Below are 22,699 nucleotides of genomic sequence, written 5' to 3'. Positions count from 1 at the left end.
TTTTGGAAGCTGTGCCACTCATAGAGGAATCATCCAATAGAAAATTTTATGATGTTCCTTGACTTCATTTGTGAAAAGGAATACTTCTCCCCTCTATTTTTAACCAAAAGATAAGATTGAAATCATCAAATTTACACTAGCCCAGGTTCTTACAGAAAGATTAAAATAAATTAAAAATTATTATATTTGATTTTTATTACTTAAATGTTGCTGGTCTCTGTTATGACATTTGTAAGTGGATGTGAACTGTAAGAAATATGGTAGCAATACTTACTATGCCTATTTGGAAAATAATTTTGTCTACTCAATGAAGATTACAGTAAGGAACTGTTTTGGTATATATTCTATAAATTGTCTATTGTTCTGGTTCTGTCCCACAAACATGTACAGCTCCTCCATTCCAGATGGGCTCTCTTTGACAATAAAATCATGAAGGGAAGAACAAACCTCATTGGTTCTTTCTTAGCTATGTCCTCGTGGTATGTATGAAGTCTAAGATTTGTTGACAGGCATCACAAACATTGTACATTGATGCAAATAGAAAGTTCATTGGACAGGAATGACAGGCAAAGAAGGATTTGGCATATAATTCATTACTAATCAACTGTGGAATTAGAATGGATAATAAACTTAATTGTGTCAATTTTTCACTAGAATTTGTAGCCATATAACTGTGAACCTTCATTTTAGTGTCCATAGTAGCCTGAAAAAAGAAAAGAAAATATCAACATGCTGTAATTTCCAATATAGAAGAGCATTAGACATTTTATTATGGCACATTAACGTGCTGTACATGCAATCTTTAACACGACCATGTTTATAAAGAGGCAATTTTCTGCTAATTTTCATATGTAATTATGCTGTATGTAATTGCTGTTTCTGAAATTTGATGATTCTGAAAAAATCTTGTAATGTGTCTTTTCTGCATGTGCAAAATATCAGTGTCTCATATGTTATTTAGTTTACTAGATGATGATTTGTTTACAGAACTGTGTTCTTGACTGGGCTCCCTTACATAACCCTTCAAACTTTTACAATAGCATGGGTTAATGTGAAATGAGTTCAGCTTGAAATAATGATGAGATAGCCGAGATGTTTCTCAAATGATTTTTCTGTATTTTTGGTCTTATTGTTGAAGGTCAGGAATCTAGACTATATAATAAAAACGTGCATTTGAGGTTGCGATTTTGCAGACTTCCATGCCATTATGTCATGCATAGTTGAAAAACATTTATGATGTCATGCCTATTTCTTATGGCAATCATGAGATCTCCATGACATCGTTTTGATGACATAAGAGTGGGGAAAATCAATCACCTTATGTATGCAGTCGTATGACAATAAAGAAAAAGGGTGCACTATTGGCTTGCATAAGGCATTAATTTCCACAGAAGCTCTTTGATGGTGCATGATAAGCAGGGAATTTTTTACCAAAAGTTTTGTACAATTGATAGCATGTAGGATGAGGATATCATAGAAACACAACTAAGTTAATTTGTACCAAGTGAAATTGTGATGTTCAATATGACTAATTCATCATTATAATCTAAAGCCATTTTCTAACTGAGACTATCAAAACAATGAACAGAGGGACACCTTCATCAAAGGATCACATTTATTTTTTTAAAAAATTCATATTTAACATTGTTCACAATATGCATCTTAGCTGGATACTAAGTCAGGTCTTCTTCAGATATTAGGTATATTTATTATTAACATCTATTATTAGTTACCTAATAACTGAAGAGGACCTGATTTAGTATTTGGCCAAAATGCATATTGTGAACAATGTTAAATATGAATTTTTTTAAAAATAAATGTGATCCTTTAATTCAAGGTGGCTCTTGTTCATTGTTTCAATAGTTTTGATTAGAAATAGGCTGTAGAATATAATAATGTATTAGTCACATTAAATATCACAACTTCACTTGATAAAATTTTGCATATGCCACCCGAATATGAAATAATTTTTATTCTCTTATTGTTTTATTTCTCTTATTGGTTATTTTTATAGTAATTTAATTTGATAAAAAGAATGCCTGAAAAAAAAAAAACTAGTAGATGGGGAAAATCACTACTGCTGCATGTTAATAAAGTTAGCTTTTTATCTGATATGATGACATTCTTCTTTTCTATTTCCAGAGCTTTGTAAGTGCTACACCAATTCATTTATAGATAATTGAATTTGTATCCAAATTTTCTATGAAAATGTTTGGCATAATACTTTGTTCAAAATTCCAATACAGGTATACCTCGCCTTACGTCGGTAATTGGTTCCAGGAAAACGACGTAAGTCGAATTTACCTGTCTCTGAATCTACTTATCACTAGGAAAGCATTTTAAATAATATATGGTTAATAAAAATCTATTTTAAGCTTACAAACAAATAAATTTTAGTTTTTAATATAGTACAAAAAAAATAATCTAAATTTACGAATGCGTGTACTGTAAATACAGTACATACTTGTATATATTTTAATATGATTTTATGTGCTTTAAACGTTTATCTAGTGATATTACGACTTCAATATTTGTGGCGGACAGACGTAAAGTCGAATAAAATGACTTAAACTTGATTTTTATTTTTCCATATACTTTTTTAACAANAATTGCAGCCCATCATTGTCAATGATGATGTCACAAAAAAAATTGCTTGTTTACTTTAACTTATTAAAGATAATTTTTAGTATGGATTTATTTAAATTTTTTAATTATATAGTCTAATTTTGATTGATTACTAATTTTTTAAATGTGTAATAAATAAAATATAATTTTTCTTAATTATAGACTCCATAAATTTTAAACAAATAATATTACCCTGCTGTGTACTGTATAGAAGTCTTTGAGAATTCATTACTTTTTGATTAAATGCTTTTCAAGACACCTAGACATTTTTAATTGAAAAGCAAAAAATTTTCAGAGACTTTTATACAGTACAGAACAGGGTAATATCATTTCAAAAAATTTTTACTAAAGTTAAAATTGTATGTAAATAATAATAATAAAATACTCTAAAAAATGTATTATTAATACAAGAAGTTTGAATTGCAGAGTGAATTAGGTAGCAGTGCACTGTCTCCAACACTTGGACCTAAAATTATTACCAATTTTTGTCCAGCTATGCATGCGTTATTAGCTGATGGTCAATTACCTTCAATTCCTGGACTTCTGGCTCCATTAACTAATTCTACTTGGAGAGTAGTAGAAGCATCTACAAAAACAGGTAAATATTTAGTTTAGGATGATGTACAGGTTATACAAACAGAATATAATAATAATTTTTGTGTGATGAAATATGTTCTTTATTGTTTACAAAATATAATATTTAATTATTGTTTCTCTTTAGTTCAGTTTTTGGTATTTATCTGTACAGCAGAGTTCTGTACAATGCGGGGGATATTTTAGGAAATTGTGTTATCGAAACTTGTATTATCACATGATTTATGAAAGTATATAAAATTTCTCAGCGTTATAAGGTGTTAAATGTTTATTAAATGAAAGTTTATACCTTGGCCTATAAGTTGAAAAAAAAAGTATACTTCTGATTGACAAAATTTGAGGGTGTTGCTTGCTTTATTTGCACATTGTATGGAACCCTACTGTATTTTCAAATAACTTTTGCTTATTATAATGTTTTTATACATTGTAATAAGTTACAAAAAATATAAAAATGATAAATATTTATGCTCGTTGTTTCATCTTACAAGTTCGTTCCTTGTATATATGGATTATAATTTGTAAAGAATAAGTCTAATTTTTTACATAGTTGTCAATGTAAAAAATTATTATATATTCATTTATTTCTTAATATAACTAGTTTAGCCACTTTCTACAGTAGAATACATTTTTCACTGAGTTTTTCTTTTCTCTAGAAATGATTTAAATAAGAGTAATATAAAATAATATAAAATGTTTCTTTTTGAATATTATTTTTTTCAACTTTATTTGATGATATATACTATATTCTAGCTAATATAACTATATAATCCAGAATATAGTTTATTTCTGTCTTCAATAAATATTTATTGGTAATCTTTATATATGTGCATACAGATCAGAATTCAAACATGAAGGTAAAAATAAGAAATTTCAACTTCTTTAATAAATGCTTCTCTTAAATTTAATTTAAACAAAAACAAAATATACTGAACCGGAACTGAATAATGTTGAAATATTAGATGTTTTTCTACACTGTGTTAATATTTTCTATTGCATTCCATTCTAAAATAAAACTGTAAGGATCAAAATTCTTTCAGAAATATTAATAGTAGCTGGACCAAAATCTGTTTACACTTGTTTTTATTCTTACCTGAAGAAAGAATATTTATTCTTTTCTAAATAGGAAAAACATTAAACACTCTCTATAACTTCCTGTTTAGGAAAGTATTTAAATAGAAATAAAATAAAGTGTAATAATTAAAAAATTGCTTATTTTTTGTATTACAATTTTTATCTTTGCATGTTTGTTTCATTACAACATGCAAACTACATTTTATCATTGGTAGGTAAATTATTTCATTTAGTAGGTACAGATTATCTTGTAAATAAATTACAAACAAACATTTAGTGCTTTCAAACACTTTTTGTATTGAAAGTATTCAAATTCCAGAAATTTAACAACAGAAACATTAATTAAATTAAACCTATTGTTATATTTTATTTGAAGAGGACAAATTGAAACAAATTTTAATTTTAAAGTATAAGATTATTTGATAAAATGTCAAAGAATATGTTAGTTTCTAATTAATTGTTGATTGTAAGTTTATAGCTTTTTGCTAATAGAATGCAATAATTAAATTTAAAATATTTCATATAATTTATCTGTTTTTCAAAAACTATTAAAATAATTTATCTTATCGTAAGTTAATGTTTATACATATAAATTTTCAGGAAATTGCAAACGTGAACTCCAAGAACTAATTAATCACATCAACGCAGAAGAAATACTGTCTTCAAACATTCAAAAATTCAATGCATTTTTATTGGGAGTCCTAAAGTAAGTATTATGGTATTAATAAAGGCAACAATTTTTCTTAATTATACAGATTAGTTATTCATATAAAAGCAGTTAAGATGTTCATGCAGTTACAGTAACCCCTCATTATGTCACATGTCTGGAGACAAACCAAATGAACAATACATCAGTTGGCACGATATAATCAATGTATCTATTCATTTACATTGACTGTTTTTCATCTCCAGGCCAACTTTCTTTTTTGTGGGTTGTATTTCATAGTGGTAGCTTTAAGGTCAATGATTAAAAAACGGTAATAGTTCTTTACCAGTAGAAATTCAATTAAAACCAATTTTTTAAAAATTACTTGCTAAGATGATTTTATATTTGGAAGATTAAAAAAATAAAACTGCAATATATCCAAAAGAGGAATATAATGAGATGTTATTGTATTCAAATACACAAAGGATAAGTTAATATTTATTTCTTTATTTGAACAATTTTTCTGCAATTATTGTGATTGAAGCATATTAATTTTGAATTGGTTGAAATCATATTGTGCATATGTGTTTGCAGACATACAGGATAGGTGGAGTAACTAGGCATTGAGAAATCGTTATAATTTTTATAATAATAATGCTATTGTATCACATAATAAAATTTGTGTATGTGTGTATATCAATCAATGGAATTATAAAACAATTCCTGCATCTGTTGTGTGGGCAATGACTTAGAGAGGCTGCATGTGCAATGACAAGAAAAGATGGCCAATTGCTTCTCTCTTCAGGAACAAGTGTTGAACAGTTTCCACACCTCAAATTGTTGCACACTGTGAGGTGTGAAAACTGGTGGTTGTCATGTAGAGATGATGTCATATGGTGAAGGAGTCATGCCACATTCCATCCAAAAACAATCATGAATTGTCATTCAAAATTAAATGACCACAGGTTCAGTTGTGGCTGCACAGAGAAATGGCTCTCCATCCACATCAGTCTGAGGAAAACATGTTATTGGTGGATGGCACCAGTGCCTGCATTGAATTATAAGCTATGCACCCGTATTCCATATAATCAGGTACTGTACATGTCAAATAATTTTCATCATTGTTGCTTTAGAAATATAGAAATTATAGTGATTTCTCAATACCTAGTTATTTTTCATCGTCCTATAAATAAACCATGATATTTGCCAATATACTAGATATTTTTTGCTTTTAATAAAAACAAGAATAATACTTACATTATAGAATTTTATCAAACATTTTTGATTGCAATGCTTTAACTTAAATCAGTTTATTATGATTGCAAATTCCAATATTTTATATCATTAAATGTACAGCTAATACTAAAATAGTATCATGATTTTTTTTATAAGTATGTCTATGTATAATGAAACAACTACAGTAGAGCATCAATTATCTGAATCAATTGGGGACTTGGGTTGTTTGGAAAATTAGTTTTTTGGATAACCGATTATGTACAAAAAAATATATTAACCTATCCCATGTTGAAATTCGTTCAAATCCTGGCATGTCCTTAAGTAACCTCTGTCATGGTTGTGCTAGTGCTTCCAGCTAAAACATGCACACCAACAAAAATAATATTGGAGTAGCCTAAGACATAGCCAAAGATTGCAGCGCCACATCACTAGAGGAAATTTAAATTTACTGACTGGAAAACTTTCGTCATTCAGATAATCGATGCTCTACTCTATTAATGAAAAAGAAATGTTTACATCAATAAGCAGCATACAGCATAGTCAAAATATTAATTCTGTATACATAACCAAATATTAAACTTTATAAATATAATATTTGATAGTGACAAATAAAGTACTGTATATATAATATAACAATGTCTATTCAAACATTTCAGTAACATTTTATTTACAATTCTACATAATTATTTCTGTGCACTTGTTAATATCTCCCAATCTTTCTGATTTAATAAGAGGTTTTTTTTTTTTTACTTTACTAGATTAAAATTCTTCTGGTGTAGTCTGACAATTTAACCTTTTTAATATATGAATTTATTAACAAGGGAGAAATGAAATTAGCATTGGCATTAAAGGCAACAAGTATTTAAATGATTTGTTCTATTCTGTTTGTTTGTTAACTAATTCTCTTTGTTCTTCTGTACATTTAATATGAAATTTGCTTTTCCTTTTTAGCTGCTGCTGCAGTTTATCTGAATTTCAACATTAAGAATTGTTGTGCAAATTTTATCATGAATCTTAATGGCTTTCTTGATAATGCCAAACTTTTAGCACTGATCCTTTATCTTGGTAGATTTGAATTGTCCCAAATGGGTCGTCGTTATCTACTGTGAACTTTTTAAAGCTGCCATTTGCAACTATATAAATTGTCACCAACTAATTCAGACAACATTAGCAGCTTCATATAGACTAAATATCAAATTGTTTAGTTTAGGGAGCCAAATACTTTTTACTAGAAATGTTTTTGATCTCTTTACATATCATCAGCTTAGATAACTACTTTTGTACAAAGAATAGCAGTTGCAAATATGTAGACTCAAATAAGATTCAAATGTAAAATACAGCTTACCAATAGAACAGAATGTAATAGGCAATGCAACACAGTAGAAACCAGATTTAAAAGAAATGTGACTGTTAGATTCATATGTAAGTCTTATATGAGCGAGCCTGCATGAGAACAATCAGGTTTGGGATGGAGGAGGGAGTCAAGAGACAGTGCACCAAAAATAACACACTCCACTATGCATTTAAACATTAAATAACAAAAATTTATTTGTTTAAGTTTATAAATTATTTTACAAGGACATAGAATTAGTGGACACACGCAGTTTAGGCAGGTGAACTCATCATCTGTCCTCTTGCCTTTTATTCGAGGTCCTCTTCCTGCCACTCTAATGCCCATTTTTGGCAAAGTTGACAGTTGCTCCAATTTGTGATTTTTTTCCCCTCCATTTCCCTCGATGAGTAGTTTTTTGGAAGCTGTGCCACTCATAGAGGAATCATCCAATAGAAAATTTTATGATGTTCCTTGACTTCATTTGTGAAAAGGAATACTTCTCCCCTCTATTTTTAACCAAAAGATAAGATTGAAATCATCAAATTTACACTAGCCCAGGTTCTTACAGAAAGATTAAAATAAATTAAAAATTATTATATTTGATTTTTATTACTTAAATGTTGCTGGTCTCTGTTATGACATTTGTAAGTGGATGTGAACTGTAAGAAATATGGTAGCAATACTTACTATGCCTATTTGGAAAATAATTTTGTCTACTCAATGAAGATTACAGTAAGGAACTGTTTTGGTATATATTCTATAAATTGTCTATTGTTCTGGTTCTGTCCCACAAACATGTACAGCTCCTCCATTCCAGATGGGCTCTCTCTGACAATAAAATCATGAAGGGAAGAACAAACCTCATTGGTTCTTTCTTAGCTATGTCCTCGTGGTATGTATGAAGTCTAAGATTTGTTGACAGGCATCACAAACATTGTACATTGATGCAAATAGAAAGTTCATTGGACAGGAATGACAGGCAAAGAAGGATTTGGCATATAATTCATTACTAATCAACTGTGGAATTAGAATGGATAATAAACTTAATTGTGTCAATTTTTCACTAGAATTTGTAGCCATATAACTGTGAACCTTCATTTTAGTGTCCATAGTAGCCTGAAAAAAGAAAAGAAAATATCAACATGCTGTAATTTCCAATATAGAAGAGCATTAGACATTTTATTATGGCACATTAACGTGCTGTACATGCAATCTTTAACACGACCATGTTTATAAAGAGGCAATTTTCTGCTAATTTTCATATGTAATTATGCTGTATGTAATTGCTGTTTCTGAAATTTGATGATTCTGAAAAAATCTTGTAATGTGTCTTTTCTGCATGTGCAAAATATCATTGTCTCATATGTTATTTAGTTTACTAGATGATGATTTGTTTACAGAACTGTGTTCTTGACTGGGCTCCCTTACATAACCCTTCAAACTTTTACAATAGCATGGGTTAATGTGAAATGAGTTCAGCTTGAAATAATGATGAGATAGCCGAGATGTTTCTCAAATGATTTTTCTGTATTTTTGGGCTTATTGTTGAAGGTCAGGAATCTAGACTATATAATAAAAACGTGCATTTGAGGTTGCGATTTTGCAGACTTCCATGCCATTATGTCATGCATAGTTGAAAAACATTTATGATGTCATGCCTATTTCTTATGGCAATCATGAGATCTCCATGACATCGTTTTGATGACATAAGAGTGGGGAAAATCAATCACCTTATGTATGCAGTCGTATGACAATAAAAAAAAGGGTGCACTATTGGCTTGCATAAGGCATTAATTTCCACAGAAGCTCTTTGATGGTGCATGATAAGCAGGGAATTTTTTACCAAAAGTTTTGTACAATTGATAGCATGTAGGATGAGGATATCATAGAAACACAACTAAGTTAATTTGTACCAAGTGAAATTGTGATGTTCAATATGACTAATTCATCATTATAATCTAAAGCCATTTTCTAACTGAGACTATCAAAACAATGAACAGAGGGACACCTTCATCAAAGGATCACATTTATTTTTTTAAAAAATTCATATTTAACATTGTTCACAATATGCATCTTAGCTGGATACTAAGTCAGGTCTTCTTCAGATATTAGGTATATTTATTATTAACATCTATTATTAGTTACCTAATAACTGAAGAGGACCTGATTTAGTATTTGGCCAAAATGCATATTGTGAACAATGTTAAATATGAATTTTTTTAAAAATAAATGTGATCCTTTAATTCAAGGTGGCTCTTGTTCATTGTTTCAATAGTTTTGATTAGAAATAGGCTGTAGAATATAATAATGTATTAGTCACATTAAATATCACAACTTCACTTGATAAAATTTTGCATATGCCACCCGAATATGAAATAATTTTTATTCTCTTATTGTTTTATTTCTCTTATTGGTTATTTTTATAGTAATTTAATTTGATAAAAAGAATGCCTGAAAAAAAAAAAACTAGTAGATGGGGAAAATCACTACTGCTGCATGTTAATAAAGTTAGCTTTTTATCTGATATGATGACATTCTTCTTTTCTATTTCCAGAGCTTTGTAAGTGCTACACCAATTCATTTATAGATAATTGAATTTGTATCCAAATTTTCTATGAAAATGTTTGGCATAATACTTTGTTCAAAATTCCAATACAGGTATACCTCGCCTTACGTCGGTAATTGGTTCCAGGAAAACGACGTAAGTCGAATTTACCTGTCTCTGAATCTACTTATCACTAGGAAAGCATTTTAAATAATATATGGTTAATAAAAATCTATTTTAAGCTTACAAACAAATAAATTTTAGTTTTTAATATAGTACAAAAAAAATAATCTAAATTTACGAATGCGTGTACTGTAAATACAGTACATACTTGTATATATTTTAATATGATTTTATGTGCTTTAAACGTTTATCTAGTGATATTACGACTTCAATATTTGTGGCGGACAGACGTAAAGTCGAATAAAATGACTTAAACTTGATTTTTATTTTTCCATATACTTTTTAAACAAGCGACGTATAATCGGGAACGACGTAACTCGAAACGACGTAAGTCGAGGTATGCCTGTACTAATAAAGCATATACTTATGAACTTGATCTCTGACTCTGTTTTTCATCGCTTAACCTAAAGGTATGATAAGTCTGTACAATTAGCCAGCCCTGGGCTACATCAAGATGCCCTATGTAATTCTATTTGGGCCAAAACTTGACTTAGCCCTTTTTTGCTGATTACAATTCATATAAATAAGTAAAAAATTTGATTGTATCAGAATTTACATGAAATTGTATAAATTTTGTTTACACAGAACTCATGTATAAGCAACAAATATTAAGCATGTTTAAATAATAAATTCAAACACGTCTAGATATTCTGCTATTTGTAGAACTGTTTAAATAATCAGTGCAAAACTAATGCATATGTATTATGTAAATAATAAAATTAACATAGAATGTCTAAACAAGCCATAATATATTCTTGAATAATACCTTTTGAATTTTAATTATATAATTGTCTATTCATCTACTTTGTTCTTCTTGCTACTAATATGTTGTTGTTGTTAGTTTATGAGAAATGAAGTTAATGTATAAAGATTGAAATTACTTTATGAAACTTCTGAAAACAATATAAGATAAACAAAATCAAGTAATTTTTTTTTTTGTAAAAATCTTTTCTATTAAATTTAATAAATTTATCAGCATTAATAATTTGCTAGTTTATTAAAGTTTTTAGAAGAGTGCTTATATTAATTGTTGCAGAATTTAATTTGAATATTTTTTCTTAAATTTATTTATTTAGTCTTATAATATTCTTATAGAGTTTATAAACTTATCCAAACTGGAATAATTACAGCTATACAGAAAGAAATACTTACAGTTTGCTTACTTTCCTAGCAGCACAAGTGTTTTTTTCTGTATAGCTAAAGTTTTCTTAATTTGTTTACACAATGTTTAACTAAAATAAAATTATTTATATATGCTTATATATTTTTCAAAATTTTTTTTTAGTCTGGGATGTTTAGATTGGTGGATTGGTCATCTGTGTTCTTGTGAAAGCATCATAAAATGTCATTATCACCCAATAGCAATGTTAAGTTTACTTACCCATCAGGCTTTTGTTCATTTAAAAGAAGAATTCCAAAATATGGTAAAGCCTTTGTCAACATTACCTTTTAGTCTGGAACTTAGTCTTGTATCAAAAGATTTTAAATCTAAAGTTAGTCAGTTATCTACAAAAGAACAGAATTTCCAAACCAGCTCATTACCTGCATCCCCAATAAAAAGATGTTATCAAAATTCCCTAAAACTTAAACCAAAATTTCAAGAATCAAAGAGTAACATTAATTCGAATATTGATAAGTGTTTGAAACAGGATGGTTTACCAGATAAAACTCCAGAAATATCTATGGATGAATTTTTGAGATTGAGGCAAGATAAACTTCCTAATACAGCAAAAGTTTCTTCAGAAGAAAATAACATCTTATCATTGTTTCCAGGAATTACTGTCTATCCATTCAATGAGTTAAAAGTATCTTCTGAATTGGATTTTGATAATAAAGAAAATGAAGAATCAAATCCAGCTGATATCTTGAATGCTGCAGAGAAAACTGTCGATGCAGAAATCACTTCTCTGCAAAATGAATTTATTGAAGTCGATGGTGAAACTGAACTGATGTATTCGAGTACAGATAGTGGATGCAGTTCACAAATTGAGCATACTTTACCTAATTTTACGATGCCATCTCAAACAAGTGATAGCAAGACAGAACCAGAAGGACAGATGTTTCAAAAGCTTCGCCAAAAATGGGAACAGATGACCAGTACACCAGAACCAAGCGATCGAGCGACATTGACTAAAGTATCAAGTGCATTACCAGCTAGTCGTCCACCGTTGCCATTACGAGGAAGAACATCCGATTCGAGAAGGATACAAGGAAAATCTCCGAGTCCCGCTCAGTCACGTATGCCTCGACCTTTCTCGAGTAAAAGAAATGAAATAGGACATCATTCTCGTCGTGGAAGTCCACAACCATCATCTCACAAGAAACTCCCTAGTCCGGCTTCTTCTCAGACTCGTCCTATTAGCAATGTATCTTCTAATTCAGATGTGAATCAACTCGATTCTCCTGAAAATATAAGTTCATCATCACCATCATCCACTCTCAAGTCAAAACCAATTATACCACCCCCAACCACTAGAAAATCCTTAATTCCTGTACATCGTGTAGGAAGTCGAGGTGGGACCAATGGTTCTAGGAGCAGAGGAACAACACCTGTAGGTAGAGAGCATTGATATGCACTGTGGCCAATAATTATTGAAATCAGGTAAAAACAAACTTATTTTATTATTTAATTGACATAAATGTTATGCTACATTTGATCTGTCATATAGCTTATGTAAAATTCTATTAAGATTTAAAAACAAATGTATTTACTGTATTTTCATGCATATAACCTATGATGGTGTTATACTCTCCACAGAAAATTGATAGAATGAAAATAAAACCTTCACATAACTTGCCCATTGTACCAAGTTTATAATTGCAATTTAAACTTGTCATATTCCCTATCCACTGCATAACCCACACTTGCTTTCAAATACAGATAACTCATGGGTTATATGCACGAAAACAGTAATTTTATTTATTTACATCTTCAAAGTAATGCTATATGTGGTGTATTTTCTTACTATTGTTTTTATGTGTGTGAACATTGCTAAGTAGTGTTTACATGTGTAAAAACAGTTCTTACTATTGTTTTTATGTGTGTGAACATTGCTAAGTAGTGTTTACATGTGTAAAAACAGTTCTTACTATTGTTTTTATGCAGGCAGCCATCACATGCTGCATAGCATATGATGACTGACTGCATAAGAACTGTATATAATATAAAAACAGTAAAAAAATAAGTTAAAAATGATAAGCTAAATAAAATTATAATGGTAAATTATAAAGTTTTCATATTTTCTAAGTGTTAAAAATAATTAGATTAAAAAGGGCTTTGCATTTGAAGTTTTTTAAAGTTGTTGTAACAGTGCAATAGAAGAATGTGGTTTTCCTTATTTTTCTTTCTTTAGCTAGACATTTAAACGAGATAAATTTCGAGTGGTCTAGGAGGAATACAATTTTTATGTGGAGAATGTTGTTTGATTATTTCAATCAGCTATTATATTATTGGTATTTTAATAAGCAGTTACCTGTTAAAATTTGGATAATATAATAGCTGGAATTTTGGAAATCCAAATCTTAATTGTGCCATCTTGCTTGAGTTTGTGTAAGATGGATGACCTAGCTTATGTAAAAACTCAATTTTTAAAATAGTCATATTATAGCAATATGTTTTTGTCCAAATAATTTGATGATGTCTGGTATTGTAGAAATACACTGCAGTATATTCTGTATTGTGTTGTCATCAAGTTGAAGATGAAGCAATGTAACGACTTTTCTTTTTTTACGGCTTTAAATTGCTTAATTTTTAACTTGAAGACAATGTAATATAGATGATGATTTGATTCTTGCAGACTAATTCAGTTCAGTTTAAATTAGCACTTCTTAATAAAAGATCACAATTTGTGTACTTTAAAAATTCTATAAAAAGTATATTTACAAAACTATTTATTTCAATAGTAAAGTTTTATTTCAAGAGAGTTAATGGTATCTGATATGATTTGATTTTATTTTTAAATCTTTAGTTAATTATTGAATAAGAATCTACTACGAAATTTATAAATCTGATTATGTTCTATTATATTTGAAGAAAATGTTTTGATGTTGTTTTCATGAACCTTAGTTATTAAATTAAGGTCAAGGGAATAGTTTGATGGATTTATTGGATACAATCTGACCAACTTTATAACCAAATAAATGCTCAGTTTTGTAGATTAATTTTTGGAAATTGTTTATACAAATCTTAGTAGCATTTACTTTATATTCTACAATTCTGCAAAGTACAACAAATTTATGTATAAAACAATGTGACAAATCCAACGGATGAACCACTGATTAATTAATTTGACAGATCATCTGGCTTTATGACAAGTTTTTCATGATTCCATGAATTGCAACACTGAATGTAAATAAAATTAAACCGAATCTCTTCATTAATTAATTTTAATAATTTATTTAATACCAGTTGGAATTTATATGAATGAAAAAATGAAAAATTTCCTCAAGTTATTTTGCCAAATGCATAGTAATCATAGTAATTAGTAGAGGTTTTAAAGCATTCATTTAAGATTTTCGAATCTTTTAAAATGCTTAATTTAAAGCAATTATAAGGTTTTGAAATTTTAATTGAGAAAGAAAAACACACAACTTTAAACATTTAAATTCTTGTTTTTTTTAAGACTGAACAAAAAAAAAGAATACTTTACAAAATATTAATCTAATTATAATTTATCTTTGAAGGTTGATATTTTGAAAATGAACCAAAAAAACAGGCTGCACAATGTAATATGAGGATTAGCCTGCTAGATAACCCAGGTTCAAATATTGATTAGAACAGAAATGGGCAACCTTTATGTAAGGGCCACATTTTAAAACTGCCAATAAATCAGAATTATTTATTCATTTATAATTAAAAATGCATATAGGTGTACAGTACAGTAATACCCCGAACTTACGCCATAGGTGGGACAGAGCGATAACTGCGTAAGTCATGGTATAATTTTGCAATTTGTGTAAACTCCAAGTCGGATGTATGTAAGCTAATAAATGTTCTTGTTAATCTTATCTCGTCTTTTGATTTGTTCACGGTTACAAGAAATCACCACATAGTCTCTCAAGTCTCCGTAGGTATAACAAAAACAGAAATAAATAACACAAAATAAATTGTAGCTATGTGTCGATTCTGCGCTACACGTCCGAACATGTAAGCTGAACAATAGTGTGGGGGGAGTGAGTAATCAAAAGTTGCATGGCGCTCAAACAAAAGACGAATTGATGAGATTTGAAAATCACGTAAGTCTAGGTATTACTGTACTTAATTTAACTTCTGGAACTGATGTGAACGTAATATATTGGAAAAATTTTGTCGAATATTAGTCATTGCTAGTAGTAAATCAGTTCTGATGTGAGTCTGTTAACCAATTTATTAATTTAATTTTTACTAAATTCATTTCAGGAAAAACTGTTTATATACATAAGTTGTAGAAAATAACGATAAGGAAGTATGCAGGAAAAATTTTAAGCTGTGAAATTGATATATTTATTAATATTTTATGCGACAATTAATATTAATGCCCATTCCTGGAGTATAACTTTAATTATCATGGGTTGTTTGACCCAGATATGTCAGACATTGTCCCTCACCATTTGAATACCTTTATTAATTTCCAGTCATGTCTTGTCATGGATCTCTTGTCATTATGATGGACATAAAAAAAATTTTTTTTTTTCAAGCCTGAAAAGGTGGGAAAATTTTATTTTTGTTCAATTGCTATTGATGATTATAAGCAACTGTAAACCCAATAATTATTAAGTTAGGTGCCATCTCTTAATAAATATATAAAAAGCCAAACATCTACTGTAAATCTAGACCAAATTACTTAGCATTTAATTATTAATAGTAGTAGTAATATAGTTCAATCTCATCCTGTTTTAATTTTTAAGATTATTATAATGAATATCTTATAAATGTACATTGAATTTACTCATTATTTAAATTAAGGAAAATTTTTTTTATTTGTATATCTTTATTCTTTACAAACCAGATTTTAAAAAAATTATTGTAAGTCGAAAAAAGAAACTGTAGAACAATTTATAATTTAATGAAATTTGTTTGTGTGACAGAAAACACTCTTTATAATACAGTTATATATTATCTGCTGTCAGTTCTAATTGGCATCTAATGTATCATTTGAGATTGTCCTTGTAATGAAAAAAATAACTCAAATTTGCAAGATTTTTCAAATGAAAATTAATAGTAATTTCTTATGTTATACCATCATAAGAAATTTATTTTACTTTCTCATAATGGTAAGTTTAATACATTATTTGTCACCAAGAAATGGGACTAAATGTCAGCATTTTTAAAATTATTTTCTTAAACTACTTCAGAAGCAAGAAAATTATTTTTAAAGTAATTTTTAATTAAGAAAATATGAAAGCATTTTGATAGATGGATGAATCTTTTCTTAGATGTTTTGTTACAGAATTCATCAACTGCTTTGTATATTCTTCTCGTAATATAACAGATGAAAGATGTACAGCTTATTCAAATACATTTGTCCAAAACTTAAGGATGGATGACATTTACACATTAATAGCAAGAACTATAGACGAATGTAGACAAATACAGCAAGAACTATATTACTTGACATCTAACGCAGGGTAATACACAACAACTTGTAAAATCCTACAAATCAAAGCAATAAAAGTAAGTCTTCGGTGAAAAAGATACAGCAATTGGATATAGGTGGAGAATGGATGTTTTCCATCAATTCTCCACTTTAACAATATCCAGGCAGAGAGACCTGTCAATATGGAATATGACCAGCTTTAACTGTTATGCAGCACTCAAAATATCATGGCAGGCTTGTCACAAAGACTTTTTCTAGCTGTCACTACCAGCAGTTACATTCATCCTTAAGTTTTGGACACGTGTGCAACACTCAGGATGTAAGTTTTTATAATTTTCATAAATAAGGCCATAGTTAAATACTCTAAATGGTTAGCATAATATTGAATTCTCATAGATTCTAAGAATCTATATCTTAACTATTTAATTTTTAAATTTTGAATAAAAATTATAATATGTTTATTAGATAATTTTACATTTATAACAACAGATATTTTTACAGATTCCGATTATCAGACTAAGGGCCAAGTGTACCTTTCGGGATGCATTGTATTATTTAGGTGTTGTGAATCTTGAATGTCGTGTCGAGTGAAGAAACAGACATGGAGGACTACGTCATCACGTAAATATTACAGTAGTACTTATGGAAAACGTTTGTTATCCGATTTTTTGGAGTTACAAGGCCTTTCTTCTTGATACGTTCTACATGTTACATATTATGTATATATATGTCAGTGTTTCTGCAGCCTAGCCATAAAAATGTGGCTAACACTGTGCTTTCTGTTCGAAATCAGAAGGAAATGTAAATTTCTTACCTTTTTATTTTGTAAGAAATAATTGTATATAATTTGCAAAGAATATGGATGTAATTAATTTTTCTTTTGTGTGTTTACGATTATAGATTAAGACGTTTAAAAAGCTAAAAGAATTCAGATTATATTTATGCTTGTTAGTATATTGTTAATCAAAAATTTATTTTATATTATTATTTAAATCATTCCCAATTTTGAAATATTTTGAATGCTGCACTCGAGTCATTTCAGCACAAAATGAATTCTTTTTATTAACGTGTCGTAATTTTAATATTGCACCAATATATATATATATATATATATATATTTACATATATATTTCTTTTCAACTTCTCAGTTTTTGAGAATTTTGCATAAAAAGAAAAAAAAAATGAGAGAAATTCTTAAGTTTGTGATTCGTACAACAGTTGTGATTTGCATAGAAACAGCTTCCTGTTAACACCTACTGGTCTCCGGGTGGATACCATGTGATGTGTTGTGCAAGATTTTGGTTCTTAGTGATTAGATTAAGAATATATATATAGTGTTTATAATTATTGACTGTCATGTATGGCAGCATTGTGAAAAAAAAAATATCCTGTGAATTTGTGATGTTCTCCACTTTTCAAGTTACACCAACTTTATTGTTTAATTTGTGCAGCATGAATAAACATATATACACCTTTTGGTTGCACATTTTTCTTTTGTGTTCTTTTCTTGCACTAGGGATTGATTGCATGATTGGGAGGAAAATGGCATTTTTGCATCCAAAACTGTGAGAATTGTATTGAAAGTAATGAATAAAAGCAATAATATATGCAATATTCAGAATTTAAATACTATACTACAATAGGTTTCCCCTATATACTGTTTTATGGATTCTCTTATTGTTTGTTAGATGGCAAGTGTACTAACATGCTAGATAATGGAGATAAAATCTAAATTGTAAAGAGAATAATGCATTTCTCAGTTTATTTATGAATAAGTTTACTAATAATTTTCTTTTGTCAGTAAATTAAATGTATGAATTGACTATTCTCATTACTTTCTTTACAATTCTTATAAGTGAAAATAAACACAATATTAAAAAGACTGATTGCACTTAGTAGAGAAGCACTTGTGTAGTTATTTGCACACAAATTATTTTCCTGTTGTCTATCTTTGCAAGATAGTACATCATGGAAATTTAGCACATCTATTTTCTTTTAAGTTCTTTGTCATTTCATCTTGTAATTTAATGTTATTTTACAAGAAATGTTTAAAGAGCTTAAAAGTACTTTTTTATAGGGGAATACTCAATTTTCACTTAATTACTGGTACTTTTCACAACTTTTATTTTCCAATAAAAGTGGGGTTTATATATATAATTTTTTGTTTTTTTCCTCTCCAAATTGATTTTCAATATGCTTATAAATCCTAAGAGATTGAAATATTTACAAAATATACTATATTTATACATTTTTAATTTGTTAAATATTTGTTTTTAATCATTTTAATTATTTAAGAATTATGTTATTTATCAGAACGTTAAACAATAAAATGTTCCCTAGGATTATTTGCATCATTCTTCAAACCAATAAATTAGATCATTAGTTATAAAACATTTTGCAAATTTATGAAATCATCAAACATTTCCTTATTTATGAAAAATATAAAATCCTTTCATATTTTCAGAGGAAAAGTAAAAGATCAATTCATTATTTATCCGGATTTCAACATAAAACATTCTTAATTAATGACAATCAAAATTTGCAGTACGAAGCCCCCAGACATTGCCTAGACACACTTCATTTCTACGGAGGCCAGAACTGAATTTAGCGCACTGACTGTTAACAGATATTAGAGAGATTGCGGCCGACGTTTTCATCGCAAAAACGTGTACGTCGAACGTTCAGCGCCGCTTTCCTGTAAGCCTAGAAGTTTGACAATGGCGTTTGATACGTCGAGCATGATTCCACTGACGTTCCAAACGCCATTGTCAAACTTCTAGGCTTACAGGAAGGCGGCGCTAAACGTCCGACGTACACGTTTTCGCTATGAAAACGTCGGCCGCAACCTCTCTATTGACGGATAATTGAGTTTTTTTTTTTTTTACTGTACTCCGTGTTCAAAATATCAAATCGGAGAAAATACGGTTTGCCGACTTAAATCTGGTACTCGCATGCGGAAACGGTTGCCGTTCCGTCGTGTTTCCGTGTCACGTGTACTCACATGCCGAAATTACCCTACAATTGAAACGCGCCATCTGCCAGTCGTAAATATAAACAATCTACTACAGTAGGAAGGCCACGTGCCAGTAGTCGAAAATGGCGTCTATCGGGATTGCTTTGTTATATCAATTAAACTTTTTAAGTTTGCCTTCGATCTTATCACGAATAAAAATACCGCAAAAACGAATTAATTTGGATAGGAAAAATATTCTAAATCGTCGAAAGTTAGGAATATCGAATACTTTCGTCACCGAATTACGATTACAGTACTCCATTCCCAATATTTTACGCAGTAAGTACGTCTATTTGACATTAATATTTAAATCGGATAGTAATGTAACGTATAAATGAAATATATTAGCGTATTAGTGTACAAATAAAGCTTTTTAGCTTGCCGACCGCCATAGTTCGAATGCTATCGTCCCACGTGATCTTTATGACGACATTGCTAAACGGCCTTCCTATTGGTTAATTTTTTCCGTTCCGCTTTCCGCGACGGCAAAAGTTGAAAATTTTCAACTTCGTACTCCGTCGGATTCGATGGCAAAAGTGACGTCATTTCTCCCTTCCATCGTTTGTTGCCGCATGTGAGTATCAGGCTTTAGAGTTTTATTCAATGACACTAGCGGTTCACACCCCCAAGTACAGTGAAACAAAGGAGTTTTTTTTCTAGTACCATATATTGTAAACTTCGCGTTTTTTCAACGTTTAGTTAATATTTGGGTACTTCCGGGAAATTCAATGATGGCACTTGTTATATCTGAGATATGTACAGTACTGTACAATTGAACTGTACGAATTCGTTTAAGGAAGAGCTCCCTAGTGAAAATTCTGACGCTGGTCCTAATGTAGTGCCGAAATTTAGCGAGGTCATCGAGAGTCGACCCCATCAGTGGCCAAGCGGTTCCATATCCTGAACATGGTAGTTCGGTAATGGGTTCGCGCCTCGCCAGGACGGGTTGGCCACGTGGAGTTTTCCGGGTTTTCTCCACGTCTGTAACGTCTGAATAAGGGCCAGTTACCCTTAAAAAGACCTGCGTCCAAGTGTTGCGTTGCCGTAATTTAACAAAACAAACCATCGAAAGAGTAAATCGTAAAGCCCTCCCTGAAGAGTTTTAGCATGAAAGAACAGTACATGACACTACTAATATCAAGCGGTTGTATTCAGTAGACAGGAAAACGACATCAAAACAAACAAGATGGACAAAGTTTTTTAAAATAAACAAATCATGAAGTCAAAGTGCTAACGAGTACTTTGTCTCTTTTTGCGCTTACAGTATTTACTACAGTTTCCATCAGTTTTATCAAACACACTTATGACAATATATGCGTTTCTGTAAAGGATAGAAATCTCAAGAGACTCAATAATTTCAGGTACAGGTATTTCTTACATGTAGGGGATTAAAACACGAATTTTTTCGAATAACGAATATTATTCCGGGTGTTCGAGAAATCCGTTGTTCGCGATATAAAGGATTCTCGGCCGTATGATCCGTTAAAACGGGATTCTACTATATCAAGATTTAAATTAATGTTAGAAGTTAATAAGCGCTCACGTACCAAAAGTATAGCATGTTAACGTAGGAGAACCAGATATAATTTGGAACGTAACTCCCGTATAACACGGGAGTTACGTTCCAAAAAATTGCCGTGTTATATGAAACAAAGAACTAGTGCGAAAAGGGGAGTTAGGTTCCAAAAATTAAAAAAACATGCTGTTAAATCCTTATTTAGATTGGATTTATTATTCATATTTTTCATAGGTAAAATACTTATTTATTATTTAAGTAAGCATTTTACCAGAGGGTTATTCATCCTATATGATGATCTCAGCATGAGCATCATCAACTGGTAACAGATTTTGAATGCGTTCCTTAATAGCGGTCGCACTGCAACGTGAGTGCGCTGCTGTTTGTAGGCATTTAGGAACGACGGTGAAAGGAAGATGGCGGCGTTTGCACTATCGATAGTATCGTGATGGAGGAATCAATAATTCTAAAATGAGCTTTTTGAGGTAAAAGAAGAGTCCCAATTGTAAAATTTAATTATTAAATGGATTATTTGTTGAAAGAGCATTCAAAGTAGCCACGAAAATAATTAAAATGCTCTTGCGGAGTTACGCGGAGGTATAAAAGAACGCACCCTTTATTACATTTCATGTTGTACAAGGGTTTTACCCAACTCTCGAACCGTGTTAGAGTGAATTCGTGCTATAGAAGTGCCGTGTTATACGGGGGTTACCTGTATATTCTAGCTCGTTGGGCCCGACTTATCCGGGACGAATCACCACCGAGAGTTTCCGGCCCGTCAGGATTCATTCCCGAGTCTTTAAGGGAGGTAGCCTGATGCCGCCAACATCCGGCCATCTCCTCATAATGGTGACGTCACTATAGTTTATTGTAATGGATAAAATTAAAACTAATCATATGTGGGCGCCGAGGGGGGGGAGAAATAAAAAAATCTCTCGACGAACGATAATATGTGATATGTATCGTCATCGTCTCCCTTGCCGTTTGGATTGCCGAGCGGTAACAATCAACGACATGTGGAAGCAGTTGAGTCAGAGATAGATGCTTCGTTTACAAACAACACAACCGTTTATTAAACAGGAAAGAGGCTTACAAGATGTCCGCGATCTTGGAAGTTCTGCGGCGGTTGCGGCCACTGGGTCTTCCTCTCCTTTCCAAGATAGTTCCATTTTGAAGGAGTGTCCCTTGTTCGCGAATGAACCATTCCATCACGTCTCGAGGACTCCGGGACGATGCGGTCGACTTCCGTTGATGGAAAGATGTCGATCCGAGGTCGGGAGATGGAGACGAAGATGGGTGCGAGACACACACACAACAACAGATCCGTCACTTGGAACTTTCGGGAGAAGAAGCCGTCGCGTC

At 30.5% G+C, this 22,699-nt stretch overlaps 2 protein-coding genes across 3 annotated transcripts in view; both read left to right on the top strand.

Annotated features, from left to right (window-relative positions):
- The window catches only part of LOC111622082, a 62,459-nt gene extending 44,164 nt beyond the window's left edge, over positions 1 to 18,295 (top strand). Inside the window, exons 9-10 of the mRNA XM_023364404.1 lie at positions 11,519 to 12,835; positions 17,310 to 18,295. Of these exons, the coding sequence (XP_023220172.1) occupies positions 11,519 to 12,803 (1,285 nt within the window). The 3' untranslated portion in view covers positions 12,804 to 12,835; positions 17,310 to 18,295. The remainder of the gene's footprint in view (positions 1 to 11,518; positions 12,836 to 17,309) is intronic.
- A 1,405-nt stretch (positions 18,296 to 19,700) lies between these two features.
- LOC111622065 overlaps positions 19,701 to 22,699 on the top strand; it is a 211,756-nt gene continuing 208,757 nt past the window's right edge. Inside the window, exon 1 of one of the 2 annotated variants that reach the window (XM_023364386.1) lies at positions 19,701 to 20,100. In XM_023364386.1, coding sequence (XP_023220154.1) covers positions 19,905 to 20,100 — 196 coding nt within the window. In that variant the 5' untranslated portion in view covers positions 19,701 to 19,904. The remainder of the gene's footprint in view (positions 20,101 to 22,699) is intronic. The other variant, XM_023364393.1, reaches the window with a different exon arrangement.

The sequence above is a fragment of the Centruroides sculpturatus genome, unplaced genomic scaffold, assembly GCF_000671375.1.
Source record: "Centruroides sculpturatus isolate CEXI.00-Female unplaced genomic scaffold, Cexi_2.0 scaffold14, whole genome shotgun sequence".
NCBI classification, from domain to species: Eukaryota; Metazoa; Arthropoda; class Arachnida; order Scorpiones; family Buthidae; genus Centruroides; species Centruroides sculpturatus.
This window is presented reverse-complemented; position numbering and strand designations above follow the sequence as displayed.